The 14,713-nt window shown below is 36.2% G+C and overlaps 1 protein-coding gene across 1 annotated transcript; it reads left to right on the top strand.

The window, feature by feature from the left end:
- Positions 1-3: 3 nt before the first annotated feature.
- Aadac (arylacetamide deacetylase) lies at positions 4-8,446 on the top strand. Its single transcript, XM_021157822.3, has 5 exons — positions 4-186; positions 4,047-4,269; positions 5,548-5,617; positions 6,620-6,791; positions 7,770-8,446. Exons 1-5 carry the CDS (start codon positions 52-54, stop codon positions 8,364-8,366), a joined length of 1,197 nt encoding a protein of 398 aa, XP_021013481.1. The 5' UTR covers positions 4-51; the 3' UTR covers positions 8,367-8,446.
- The last annotated feature ends 6,267 nt before the right edge of the window (positions 8,447-14,713 follow it).

The raw sequence follows: 14,713 nt of genomic DNA, 5'->3' as shown, positions 1-14,713 counted from the left end.
GAAATGAGTTGCATTTCCTAACTGCCAAAAGTAGAAAGAGCAGAAGGAAACATGGGGAGAACCATTTTTCTTCTCATCTCTGTGGTGCTTGTAGCTTATTATGTTTATATACCGCTTCCAGATGCTATTGAAGAGCCTTGGAATGTAGTATGGAAAACTGCCTTTGTAAAAATAGGAACAGATTTGGTAAGTTCTGAATTTTACCAGCCTTATGAATGTTGAATAACTTAAAAATGACAAAGTAGGATCTATGAAAGATGTTTCTTAGCATGATCCTTCTCTAGATCTGATTCCAGTTATAGTCAGCAACCAGACAGAAGGAAAGGAGAAGAAAGAAGAATAGAGGATAGAAAGAGAATGGGTGTTTTACAGTACTGCCAGGTGAAGGTTTTTAGAAGGTTCAACTTCAGTAAAAAAAGAATGGAATAGAAGCATTGTTTAATTATAAAAGTCTATGCAGTAGATTTAGATTCATGCATGGAAATCCATGTGGGACAATTAGTAAGGCTGATTGGTTAAAAACAAAACAAAACAAACAATCCAACAACACAGGAAACAAGACCATATAATTCCTAATTGGAGCCATTATTGTAACTCTGGGCATTTTGTGTAGGTTGTACTTCATTCGATGTTTCCATTGCTGTATAGAAACTTCAGTTCTGGGAGGTGCCATTTGTCTGTTGTTGCTCTTAATTTATGAAAAACATGAAGTTATATTTATAGAGTCCTTTCCTGTGCCTATAAATTTAGAGTGCAACCTAAAATATTTTCTAGAAGTTTCATAGTTTGGGGTTTACTATTGAAGTTTTTCATCAATTTACATCTTATTTTGTGCAGAGTAAGAGGTAACTGTGTACTTTCGTTATTCTACAAGTGGACATCCCACTGTGGCAGCACAATTTGCTAGTTCCTTCTAGTACATGGCTTTGGCATCTTTGTGGGATATTCAGTCAGCTATGAATATGTTTCATTATACCATAAATAAAAGTTAAAATTTCCACATACATATCAGAGACCATTATAAACATGTTTAGATTGCACCATGTAGGGGACAATTTAATATTGCCTTATTCGTGTGCCTTTGCTAAAAATATGATTGTTTTGTTTTGGTCTTTTTCTATTATGATAGGTTTTTTGTTTATTTGCTTTAGTTTTCATTTTAGCGGATTTTTGAGAGACGGAGACAGAGATAGAGTGACACAAAGTTGGCTGTGCAGGGAGGTAGGGAAACATAACTAAAATATATTGTATGAAAATTTTTAAATGAAAAAATGCAATATGATTACTAAAAGTAAAACATTCTATCAAACATAAAATTCTATAAGTGAAAAATATAAAAGAATTAGTGACATGTTTTGATGACAAAATTATAAAAGAACATGAAATGTGTTACATGGTAATGACATCAACAGAAATAAAGATTTGTAGATTAGTGAAAGAGAAGACCCAAATATATATTCACATTTAAAATGCTTTTGATATTTGACAAAGATGCCAAAATACACAATAGAGAAAAGACAGTATCTTCAACATGTTTTAGCAGGGTAATTGCATGTGCACATGTAGAAGAATAAAGTCAAATCTTTATCTATCATACTGCATGAAAATCAACTCCAAATAGATTAAAACAAACAAAAAAAAGGAGGTCAACACTGAAACCTGAAATGCTAGAAGAAAATATAGTCAGTACCCTACACAATATAGGTGTGGGAAATTTTTCTAAATAGGGTACCTTTTACCCAGGAATTAAGGTCACCCATTGAAAAATGAGACCTAAAATAATTTAAAAACTTCTGAACAGCAAAGAAAACTATCAGTTTGGTGAAGAGGAATTTCTCAGAGGGAGAGAACCGTTGCCAACTATATATTTGATAGAAGGTTAATATCTAGAATATAAAATAAGTCAAAATGAAAGAGTCAAGAAAAATGACAAAGTTAAAATTATTTTAAATTTTTAAAATGAATCTCTTTAAGGGATTTGTTACCTTTTTAAGAGCTTCTACCTGTTTACCTGTATTTTCCTGTATTTCTTTCAGTGAGTTATTTATATCCTCCTTAAAGGACTCTATTATCTTCATGAAATAGGAGTTTTAGGTCAGCATCCTGGTTTTCAGGTGTGTTGAGGTATCCAGGGTTTGATGTGTTGGGAGAACTGTGTTCTGATGGTGCCAAAGTATGTTGGCTTCTGTGGCTTATGGTTTTGCACTTGCCTCTCACCATCTGGTCATCTCCTTTACAATTGCTGGGATTGCAAACTAGTGCAAGCATTATGAAGATCAACCTTACAAATTCTCAAAAACCAAAAATTAGATCAGCCCTAAGATCCATCTATCCCACTCATGGCATATGCCTAAAGAACTCAACATCCTACTCTACAAATAGTTGTTCAGCTATGTTCATTGTTGCTCTAGGCACAATAGCTAGAGAGTAGAAACAACCAAAATGTCCCTCAACTAATGAATGAATAAAGAAAATGTGGTACATATACACTATGGTATATTATTCATCTCTGAAGAAAGCTGAAATCATAGAGCTAGAAGCTGCAGTTGAGATGTAATGTATCAGGGAAGAATACATTACAGAAGAAAATCTACTGAGTGAGGTAGCCCACATCCAAGAAGACAATTGCCACATGTTCTCTATATGTGATTATATATAGTTCTCAATATTTAGATGTCAGTATATACCCGAGAGCCACTATAGAAACCAGAGAAATTAGAAGAGGACATGGGGGAAGAAAAGAAATAGAGAGGCTAGGAGGACACAGTAGGAATAGTAAATCAGGACCTAGGGATTAACTGGAAACTAGGATTAGAAGACAATACAGAGAGAGAAGAGGAGAGATAGAGATCTCTATGACTGTCTGAAAAATATCACAGGGAAACATTGTTTTATGTTAACTCAAAAAGTTTTCCCTGAGAGTAGAAATTCTCCCACCATGAACCACAGCAGCTATATCTAACAAAACTCCAGTTGCAAAAGACTGCCATTGCCACTGTGGCTGTCAAGGTGTTGCAAGCAAGACCTCATTGCTGCACACACAACACACTTCCAACACAAGAATTGAAGGAATCAAGCTGGAACCTGAAAGCTTCCTCCTTGACAACTAGCTCTCATAGGAGCTGTGCAAGCTATTGAGGGAGTGGATCAATAAATAGTCCCACCCAGCTGTGACACCTAGAAACTAAGATAATGGCCAGCATTGCAAGATGTTCCCCAGGGTGCAACAGTAGCAATCTTGGGGGGTAGCCAACTCTGTTTGGATTTGAGGCCTGCTTAATAGGATGAAAATTCAATCTGGTATCATAAACACAGTCAATGAACTATGACTGGTGAAGTCACTGATCTTGAGGAAAACTTACCCCCACTATTTTACTAAACCAGTATAATTTCTCATTGCCTTCTAAATATTCATCCTCCTACCACAGACACACATGCAGAGAATATAACCAAGATCCACAAAATTACAAAATTAGTAAAATTACAAAAAAAAAAAAAAGAAGAAAGAAAGAAAGAAACTGACTATGGATTCTCAGCACCAAGTGATACATCTACAGCCCCTACACCTAAAGTTCAGGGAACATGATACACAAGAGACAGAAAAAGTTTAAGAGCCAGATATCTGAGATGACATAGTGTCATACATGTGTGTGTGTGTGTGTGTGTGTGTGTGTATGACACTATGTCATCTCAGATCAGGGAAAGTACCCAAGAAATCTCAGAAATTGGTGACCTAAGCAAGATAAGGGTACTAGCAACTCCAGCTGATTTTCCCAATGTGGATGGCAGAAATGTCATAAGACCCTATCCATCCATAGATGAAGAGATACAGGTGATAGATTACTGGCAAAAATGGGAGAATCAATCTTCTCTAGGGAAAAGACCCTGACAGGTTATCCAATCTCAATCAGTCAGCTGTAAATATATATTCATATGAGCAAAACTAGAGAGATTCAGCAGGCTGCATTCACACACACACACACACACACACACACACACACACACTTGTAATTATTGTTATGTTTTTGTTTTTCCTGTCAACTCAGGCTTCATTTGGTGAATTTTTGGGAATCAGTCATTTCATGGAAACGTTACAGTTACTTATGAGATTTCAAGAAGTCCCACCCACGTCTGATGAGAATGTCACTGTGATGGAGACAGCTTTCGACAGTGTTCCAGTTCGCATATACATACCCAAAAGAAAGTCAATGACACTCAGGCGGGGCTTGGTTTATATTCATGGTGGTGGCTGGTGTTTGGGGAGTGCTGGTATGTCACAGTGGCTGAGCACTCTTGTTTATCCCATAAAATGTGATATTGACTGAGCATATAAAGACCTATAAAGTCATATGTAAGTTAGATAATTCTTCAATTGTTTAATGTACTCTTTTGTGAAAGGTGAATTAATTGTTACTCAAAGCTATAGAAAAATCTCACTTAAGAAGAGAAATGGCTTCTTAAACATGGAACTTTATTATTGTATAATTGTTGGAATGCTGTATTGAGAGCAAAAGCAGGGTGAACTGAACAGTGGGTGAAATAGCAGCCAATAGAGATGGTGAGTGTGGTCTTTTATAAAGCCCTAAGATGAAGGAAATGAGACAAAGATGTTAGATGTAAAAGCATAGAGCTGAATATGATATACTTATTTGACATTACATATTTCACTTGTTACATATGGATTGTACAATATAATATATTACTATTACAGTTTTGTATTATAATTTGACTTTATTGAATATAAGTGTATAAATATAAATAACATATAATCGTTATATCTAATCTATTTTATAATGTATGTATTTTAAATAACTCGAGAAGCCTATGACAGCTTCGTAAGCTGATTTTAAGATGGTAAGATATGTAACTGAGGAAAATATGTAATAAAAATATTAAAAATAAAAAAAAAGATATGAGGTGTTCTGGAATGTGAGACTTAAGGAAGAGTTCTTTCGACCTTGAGAACTTCAAGGTAACTTTGCAGGCTTTGGTTTATTTTTCACCTAGGTTATCTATACTTGGAACACTTTCCTAAACCCAGGTGCAAGTACATAGTCCATTCCTAACCCATTGCATTGCTAAGGGGGTAGGGGGAGACAACAAAATCTCATTTTCCCCCCTCTCTGTCTAGTTATAGATGGATGTGTGAATAAGGACTTAGGTTTGCTCTTTCTTTTTCTGTCAGTTTTATTGAAGTCTAACACTATTTCAAGGCAGTGCTCTCTATACAACTCCATTAGAGCAAGTATTATTATGTATCTATGCTTTGTGATAACCACTGTCTCTAGTAGACAGTACACTCCTTAAAGTTTGGTATAGTTACTTGTACTTCCAACAATATTCTCAAAATCTGCTAAATGAGAGGGAAAGGCATGAAGCTTGATCAGAATGACAGAGCTTTAGAGTAAGCACTGTGAAGTGGACAGAGTAAGTACCTACACTCATTTGTAGACTGTCTGTGAGGAGCAGCAGACACTGATGTGGTTTTGCTGATTTGCTCTCCATCCATTTTCTTGCCAGACTTTCACTCCGTTTTCTTGATTTCAGCTGAATTCACCTATGACACTCTATCGCGATGGACAGCCCATAAACTTGATGCTATTGTTGTGTCAACCGAGTAAGACCACAGTTTGCTTCTTCAGTGCTTTTCCATGTGTTTTCTGTAGCAAGAAACCAATATCTTGGTTATTTATTTATTTATTTATTTATTTATTATTGGAATGCTTCAGATGAAATTAAGAGAGTGTGCAAAGAAAAGAATTTAAGTTGACCAGAATAGCGTCAGAGATAAGAGAACAAAAAAGCAACATGAAACACTCAAATCAACCAAGAATCCAAAGAGAAAGGGCAGAAATCATCAGAACACAGTAACAGTGGTATATAATGTGCACAAAGGATCTGCATGGGAATTCTAGCCCAATTTACTTCAGCAGAGTGAGTTCTTAGAGTCAGAGAATCACAGGAAAATAAGATTTAAAGTTTTGCCTGGAGACTTTTTATGTCACATCTTATTAATTAAGTATAGTTTATCCACAAGTGAACTAACAATCATATAATTTTTGTACACTATGGTCTTTCTGAGAATGCCATGATAAACTATATTTAAAAGGTTATTTCACCATTTATCACGGCACAGTCATCCCTGAAAATAATTTGTCCTCAAGCTACACGTGAAAACAGACAAAGACATAGTCTCAAACATTAGCATACTAGGACAATAGCTGATAAGAAATCAATTTGATGGAAATTGATATAACAATGAAGTAACTAATAAAATGCAATGATAACATAGGTAGTTTTTGTTATTGATATTTTTCATTGATTAATTTTTAGTATAATAATTGTAAAAAGAATGTACTGGGAGACATTATTAAGGAAAGTTTTACCCACTTTTTTTTCACTCTTTTTCTTTTGATTCAACAAGGCTAATTCACTTTTTTACTCAAGGTTTTACTAGTATAAAAATCAAATCAGAGAAGACTTTATGATGGAGACTCTGGGGGTATAAAGCTAGCAATAATATTTTGTTTATTAATGATAACTTGGACTATTAGCTTAGAGAAACACAACATATCTTTAAGTAAATTGCATTAATTTGAAACTGTTATTCCTCACACAGCTATGGCTTAGCCCCAAAACACCATTTTCCAAGACAGTTTGAAGATGTGTATCGTAGTTTACGATGGTTCTTACAAAAGGACATCCTTGAAAAATATGGTGTAGATCCTAGGAGAGTCGGTGTGTCTGGAGACAGTGCTGGTGGAAACTTAGCCGCAGCTGTGACCCAACAGGTAGGCTTCTAGGGTCTGTTTGATATTTTAAAATGCCCTATATATAAACATATTTCCTCAGACATTCTAAAGGTCAGTGAGTACTGAGTCCTGTATGGTCATGGAAGGAACAGTGTGACATGGTTTCCCATACCTGGAGCAAAGGCATCAGGACAAGGCCTCCATGAGTGTTGACAGCTGTTTGGCATGATGTTTGTTTGTATAAATAAATACATATTTTTTACTTCATGTTCCTCCTTTAGGAAACATTCTCCCTGCCAAAGTTATCAGGGAATGTCTTCTTTGATAACATTTTCATTTTCAGAGAATACATGCTACAATTTCTAACATCTTTAAATACACATTTATTTTTCTTGTTGCACTATCAGTTAGTGATTCTTTTAGATATTCACACTTCTATAAGTTTTAAACCAATCTGATTCATAATTATTGAATATCTGTATAAAATATCATACAATATGCTGTAGACCATCATTGACTAAATAGATGGAGAAAATTTCTAGATCTACAACATTTTCAAGACAAAGAAGTCCCACACAGTTAACTCTAGAATTCAGTGTCTTGTCTTCCATAACACATTTACTACTAAAAGGAGCACTTTTGTCTGACGTAAGTATTGGAACCTTCTCAGGGTTACAGCTCTGAGGTTAAAGTGCAGAACCTCCCCTTATTCATTCTCCTGAATGGGCCACGCATAAACCACCCTACACTTTATATGTTGAAAAGATAAACTCTCAGTGTTAAAGTAAAACAATGCTCATTAAGAGTTAAAGCTCTGCTTCTTTTCTTCCTTGGTATTTGACTGAAATTAATGCTTATTAGTACGTATAGACAATATAAAGAACTGGGAAAAATTATGAGACATTTCTGTTGGATCTGATTATCTGAATTTAGCTTATTTCTTCATATTGCTTTTTTAGCTGAAAGTATACCTACTATTAAAGTAGTCATTCAAATGCAATTTTAAATCCTTTTCAGCTTATACAGGATCCAGATGTCAAGATCAAACTCAAGGTCCAAGCCTTAATATATCCTGCCCTTCAGGCTCTTGATACAAATGTACCATCATATCAAGAAGGTTCCCATTTTCCAGTTTTAACCAGGTCATTAATGGTCAGGTTCTGGAGCGAATACTTTACTACAGACCGAGGCCTGGAAAAAGCCATGAATCTCAACCAACATGTACCCATGGAATCTAGCCACTTGTTACAGTTTGTGAATTGGAGTTCCTTGCTCCCTGAGAGATACAAGAAAAGTCCTGTTTACAAAAATCCCACTCCTGGTAGTTCTGAACTGGCTCAAAAGTATCCAGGGTTCATAGATGTGAAGGCATGCCCTCTGTTGGCCAATGACAATATATTGCATCATTTACCTAAGACCTATATCATCACTTGCCAGTATGATGTCCTAAGAGATGATGGACTCATGTATGTCAAGCGGCTTCAGAATGTTGGAGTTCATGTGACTCATCACCATGTGGAAGATGGATTCCATGGAGCGTTTGCCTTTCCTGGTTTAAAACTTTCAGAGAGGATGCAAAATCAGTACTTGAGTTGGCTTATCAAAAATCTGTAACAAAACCTGCAAAATGATTTATTAAGGTATATAAGCAACAAAATAAGAAATAAACTAGTAAACATGGCTTTGAGGTTTCATATACTGTTCAAAACCGTTGTTGTTTCTAACAAGCTGATAGCTTCCATGTTTTGTTATTTTTATCATTAGCAAATGTTTTTTTTTTTTTTTCATTCCTCATCCTGTATTTACCTATGGACACATACCTCCAAGCCAGAGTTTTATCTGGTTACTGACAATCCAAATTCATGTCCGCATGCTTATGAAACTTGTATTTAACCAACTGTCAAGAGGCACAAATTCCATAACAATTATATAGTGCACTTTTACTACTCATTATTATGTTACACATAAGAAAATTTAGGCTTAAAGGAATGAAGTAATAAGATATGTTCTAAATCTAGATACTGTTGGAATAAACAGTCACTGAGGGTTTCTACCAAACTTAGATCATGTAGTTTTCAAATAAAAGGCACAAAACCTTTATATTTATATTAGTTTTAAATCATTAGAACTGGGCAGATATCAACCCTATATGTTATTTTGTTAACTTCCCTGTCAATAATCCTGAGATATATCTTGCCATGTTCTATCTGGGCTGCTCCTACTCCAACTGGCCATCCCTCATTGGCTATGCTCACCTAATCCACCTATCCCATGGCATCTTCTTCCTTCTTCTCTCCTCCCTGTGGTCTTTGCCTCAGACCACAAGCCAGGGAAATGAAGCTCTGCCTACCTCTCTTTTGCCCAGTTAAAAGATGTAGCCACCTTTATTCAACAAATAGTTTTAAATTAAAGAACAAGATTTGCACAATAAAAGCTGGGCTATATGAGAATTCACTAGTCTTGTGGCAACTAGACTTTAGGATACAGAATTTAGTATTACAATACATAGCAACAGACCAAACCTCAACAAAATAACAACTGTAAGAATGATACTGACGTACATGGTATGTCAACATCAATGGCTTTACATTTGAGAAACTCAATTCCATTTTATACTTCATTGTTAAAATTAAATTTGGTCCTATGATCCCTTTGCTGTTGATATATACTTTAAGAACTATTTAGAAAGAAAACACATGTATAGCATACTTTACAGTTTTTGGAGTATCATACTATGTAGAGTTTACTTTAAGTTACTTTAATTTAGATAACATTTTTACCCATTCACTAACACTGAAGAGAATGTCATCTTCTTTGTTCAAAATCCATGTGCTCACAGCAAATGAATTTAGGCTGTTCTATTTTCATACTTCCTAAAGAATAAGGTTTTGCATGCAACTTTCCTTTTTCAGAACCTTGGAAGTAGATCTAGAAAGTAACGAAGTGTTACTTTCTGAACTATCTAGTTTCTATTTCCACTGACTCAGTGAAAATGTTCTGCATTATTTGACTAAAGTTTAAGACATTGTACTAATCTGTTATACTTCTGGCTTTCTTCCATACTGGTTGTGTGAGCTTATATCCACATTTACTTTTCACACCAGTATAATGTATGTAATGATGCCTCAGTAATGCTCTTAAATAGCAAAACAGTTAAGGAAAGTTTTAAATAAGACATCATTGCATAACATATTAAGAACTGTAAAAGTATATTTTACAGGTAAGGAGGTCCCCAGACCTTATGACCCCCATCCACATTTCTCAGCTCCCTTAACTCTGAGGTTGACAGGCCTCAAGTCTACAGACCTCTAACTCCTGAGCAACACTTTTACTCAACCAGATCACTTTAGACATGCAGTTTCAGCACTAAAACAAGAAGATTCAAGGTACCATATATCTTCCAAAAATTACTAATTTCACACTAAGGGACCTGATGGGTAGGACCTGGAAAAATAATCAGACAATTGGAAAAAATAATTGTAACCACATTCAAACAGCTCAAGTAAGGTTTGAATATGCCTATAGCCTTAAATTTTTCAAAACCTACTTTATTTAGCGTTCTTCAAAACTTCAACCTCCTTTCTAGCCCAATGACCAGAGGTAGGGGCAAAAGAAGAGTAATAGGAAAAGGGTCTTGTGAATCTGTATAGAAGTAAGTTCCTTGGGGCTATTCCACCCTTAGTTGTCAGGATACCAGTAATCGACTTCAATAGCTAACACCAAGTACTACTCATTAGTAGCACAATCCAGTCAGCAGAAGCAGCCAGAATACCACCAGAAATTCTTTGTTAAGTTTCTCTCTATGAAGTGAAGACCAGTGAAGACCAGAAAAGTGTTGCATGGCATAGCAATTCAAGATTCCCCTTTTACGGTTTGTGGGGTTTTATTTATATTCTTTCCAAACATCATGCAATTTTCCTCTGAAATTTCTGGTTTTAGCAAAAATCACATGCCCTCTCATGAGACAGCTTCCAGAAAAACATCAAATGATACAACTGAGTTGGTAAAAAAACCAAAAAACAAAAAGCAAAAAAACAAAACAAAACAAAACAAAAAAAACCAAGAAATTTCCACTTCATATTCTTCTTCCAGTTTTTCTTTTTAAATGTCTTTTTCTCTAACATTAACAATCTACACACAATAGAAATAATTATGAGAACCATAAAACTAAAATTTGATATGTTTTAAATAAGCTGATTATGTACAACATATCAAATAATAGTCAAATAAATCAACCTTAAATTTCTATAACTAAATAATAGTCAAGCAAAATAACCTTAAATTTCTATTTATATATGTATGTATGTGTGTATGTATGTATGTATATGTGTATGTGTTTATTTATTTATGTTATTATTATACCCAGTGTTCTTCTTTTCCCCATTATTACATAGAGGAGAGAGACCCCGGATTTTATTTTGTTCCCTTTCTGACCACAACCAATAACAACCAACCAATCTATATGATAAAAGCCATAGCACATCAACAAGCAAAAACATCCATCCCCCCCAAAAAAAATTAAAAAAAAAAAAACCATCCATCCCACCTTTTGGCAATAAGGGAGTCATTCTACCTGTCTGGAAGAAATGATATCTTTTGGGTAGCCTATGAAAAGTGGGATATTGGCCAAATCCCAAGAAAGCTAGCTATATTTTTTTCTGTCCAGTTTTTGTGCTCTGTGTGATCAATCATTTGGGCTGTCCTTTTGAAATTGATTTGCATGCATATTTTGGAGATATTAGTAACTGAGATATGAATCACTTTGTCTATTTTCTTTTGAAGACTTCCATGTCTTAGATGAAATGTTTTCCCTTGTCAGATCTAATCTTTATAACTTTTGTGGGGAATCATAGTTTTTCTTTCCCTATCTTAAAATTATTGTAGGTTTCCATTCTAATTTAGCCAACTTTCTGATTAAAGGAGTGTAGTAAAAATTTTGACTTTTAAAAAATGCCTAGTTATGGTATGTGAATATGTTTTTGTTTTAATCCCAGGTGTGGGATAAGCAACTGCTTCACAGCAGGGGCTGGGGAGTGGATCCAGATATGAAGGGGGCACTCTGAGAAGGCTGTTGCTCCCACTAATGCTGTGTTTTGTCAAGTGGTTGTGAACAAAGAGACAAGGAGAAGAAGCTGTCACTATCCTCATTGGAAGACTGGACTTGACTCAAGGAACCTGACAACCCTAATCAGCAAGAAGTAGTCTAAAGAAGTTTATGTCCCTTTATCCCTCTAACCTTTTTCATCTCCTATCTAGTGTTAAGGGTTTGAAGGGGATTAGGGTGGGATAAGGGTTAGAATGGAGGTACAGATATAAGAGCCCAATAAAGTCTCTAAAAAAATATGCCGTCAGAGGAGACCTCAGGGGCACAGAAGCCTGGTAGAACATTGTTACCATCATAGTAAGGGTAACTTGGCAAACATAAAGGGCATCATGCTGGTTTCTTTTAAAGACTTATTTTAATGTTTAATTATGTCTATCTGTATCTGTGTAAAGATGTCTACGTGTCTGTGCCAGCCCTCACGGAGGCCAGACGCATTCATTGGTCTCAAGCTGGAGTTACTGGCTGTTGAAAGTAGCTGATACAAGGGCGTGAAACCAAACTCTGGCCATGCACAAACTCTCCCAGCTCCAGTAGAGTAGTGTCTCATGTTAGAGGTAATAAGATAATTACCCTCCAAGGAAAAAAAAAACAAAGACTATATTGACTTAAATGATTAGCTTGGGATGGAAAATCAAGCTATCTAAAATACTAGAAACAAAATAATTAGTAATATTTAAAAATATCTTAGTCCAGACTTTTATATAGATTATACCAGTGTATGAGTCAAATCATATCTACTGAGCATATACAGCAGCAGCACAGGAGGACAACCTACTGGGAACTGGTAGATATATATAGGAGTGGGCACCCAGATCAATACACTGGACTATTAGAGACATGCATGAATGTGACCAGGGTTTGAAATAAACCAAGCATATGAAAGACGACACTCAATATTCATCTTCTTATGTCTGTCTTAATTTGCTTCACTGAACAATTCTCACCTTCATCTGTGCTTTTACAAAATGGCAAAGTCTTACTTATGGGTAAATAAATAAATAAATAAAAGATTTAAATTCATGTAGTTACAAGGGTACAAATGCACATGTGTGTGTGTGTGTGTGTGTGTATGTGAAAGAGAAAGAGAGAGAGAGAGAGAGAGAGAGAGAGAGAGAGAGAGAGAGAGAGAGAGAGAGAGAGAGAGAGAGAGAGGAGAGAATATAAGACATGAAAATAAGAAGGGATGACAAGAAGGGGAAACAGCTTTCCAGAAGGAGTGGGTGATGTAGACAGCATACAATGACAGGGACTGCCTGCAGTAGGCGAGGATGGAGACATCTCAGTAGCCCATAGGAGAGTTATTTTGTGCAATGTGCAGAATCAGAAAGCTAGCAGAACTATTGAGTTAATGGTTAACTTAACTCTTTCTGGCCACTTCTTGGCAGGTTTGCCCATGTCATTTATCATTAGAATTTCACAGTTAAATGCAAGTAGCTGGCCTCAGAGCACTGAGCTCTGAAATATAATAAATTAAGTTTAAAGTTTGCAATTGTTACTATTTTGGTTATAGACCTGGAAATAGGGAAGCTTGAAACTTTGGGGATCAATTGTAATTCTTGAATTTGATTTGGGAATGATTATACTATGTCTTTTTTTTAATCTGCTTTTGGGGACTCAATAAAAGACTGGGGCACGAAAAAGGTGAGAAAGCATGAGAAGAGCACGAGAAGTGTGAGTGAAGAGAGAATGTGAAGTGTGAGTGAAGAGAGAATGTTAGGTGTGTATGGAGAGTGTGTGTGAGTGAAAGGAGACTGCATGTGGTGTGTTTGTGTGAAGAGTGTGTGTGAGATTGAAAGGGGAACACAAAGAGGTGTGTATGAGCATGAGAGTTCAAGAAAAGAAAAGCTCACAGGAGAAAACCAGAGAGCACAAGAGAATGCAGTGTGCAGCCTCAAGCTGCGAGAGAATGGATGAGAAAGAAAGACAGCAGAAAATGAGAGAGAAGAGAGAGAAACTTTAAGCCTTGGGAAAATTGCCTGTCAGCTTTTACCCCAAAAGTAGTCTGTGTATATTTATTATGCACCTTCCAGATATCCCTGCTTTGAGTTGAGAACTCAGATCCTGTGTCAAGGCTGGACCTAGACAAATGAGCAGGGTAATGTGATACTTGTACCTGAAGGCAGAAAAGGGAAGCAGTAGGGGAGAGTGGGAATGGGAATAGGAATCTAGGAGGAGGATCAACTAAAGCAAAGTATTTGTTTAAATATCACAATGAAACCTAGTAACTGGTATTCTAATTTAAACAGAAATGCAAGCTAAAAATAAATTCAGGCCATTGTGTTCTATTGTTGCCAAAGATCCATTCTCATCAGCACAAGGAGCTGCTGTGTCTCATAGGCAGCAAAACAATCTTCAATGTTATTGGTGAGAATACCCCACCCAGGGATCCATCCCATAATCAACCACCAAACCCAGACACTATTGCATATGCCAGCAAGATTTTGCTGAAGGGACCCTGTTATAGCTGTCTCGTATGAGGCTATGCTGGTGCCTTCCAAATACAGAAGTGGATGCTCACAGTCATCTATAAGATAGTACACAGGGCCCCCAATGGAGAAGCTAGAGAAAGCACCCAAGGAGCTGAAGGGGTCTGCAACCCTATAGTTGGAACAACAATATGAACTACCCAGTACCCCCAGAGCTCATATCTCTAGCTGCATATGTAGCAGAAGATGGCCTAGTTGGCCATCAGTGGGAAGAGAGGTCCCTTGGTATTGCAAACTTTATATACCCCAGTACAGGGGAATGTCAGGGCCAAGAATCAGGAGTGGGTGGGTAAGGGAGGAGGGCAGAGGGAGGGTATAGGGAACTTTCTGGATAGCATTTGAAATGTATATAAAGAAAATATCTAATTAAA

Source organism: Mus caroli, unplaced genomic scaffold, assembly GCF_978045245.1.
Source record: "Mus caroli unplaced genomic scaffold, Mus_caroli_1 scaffold_3, whole genome shotgun sequence".
Classification (NCBI taxonomy): domain Eukaryota; kingdom Metazoa; phylum Chordata; class Mammalia; order Rodentia; family Muridae; genus Mus; species Mus caroli.
Note: the sequence above shows the minus strand (reverse complement) of the source record. Positions and strands in the feature narration are given on the sequence as shown.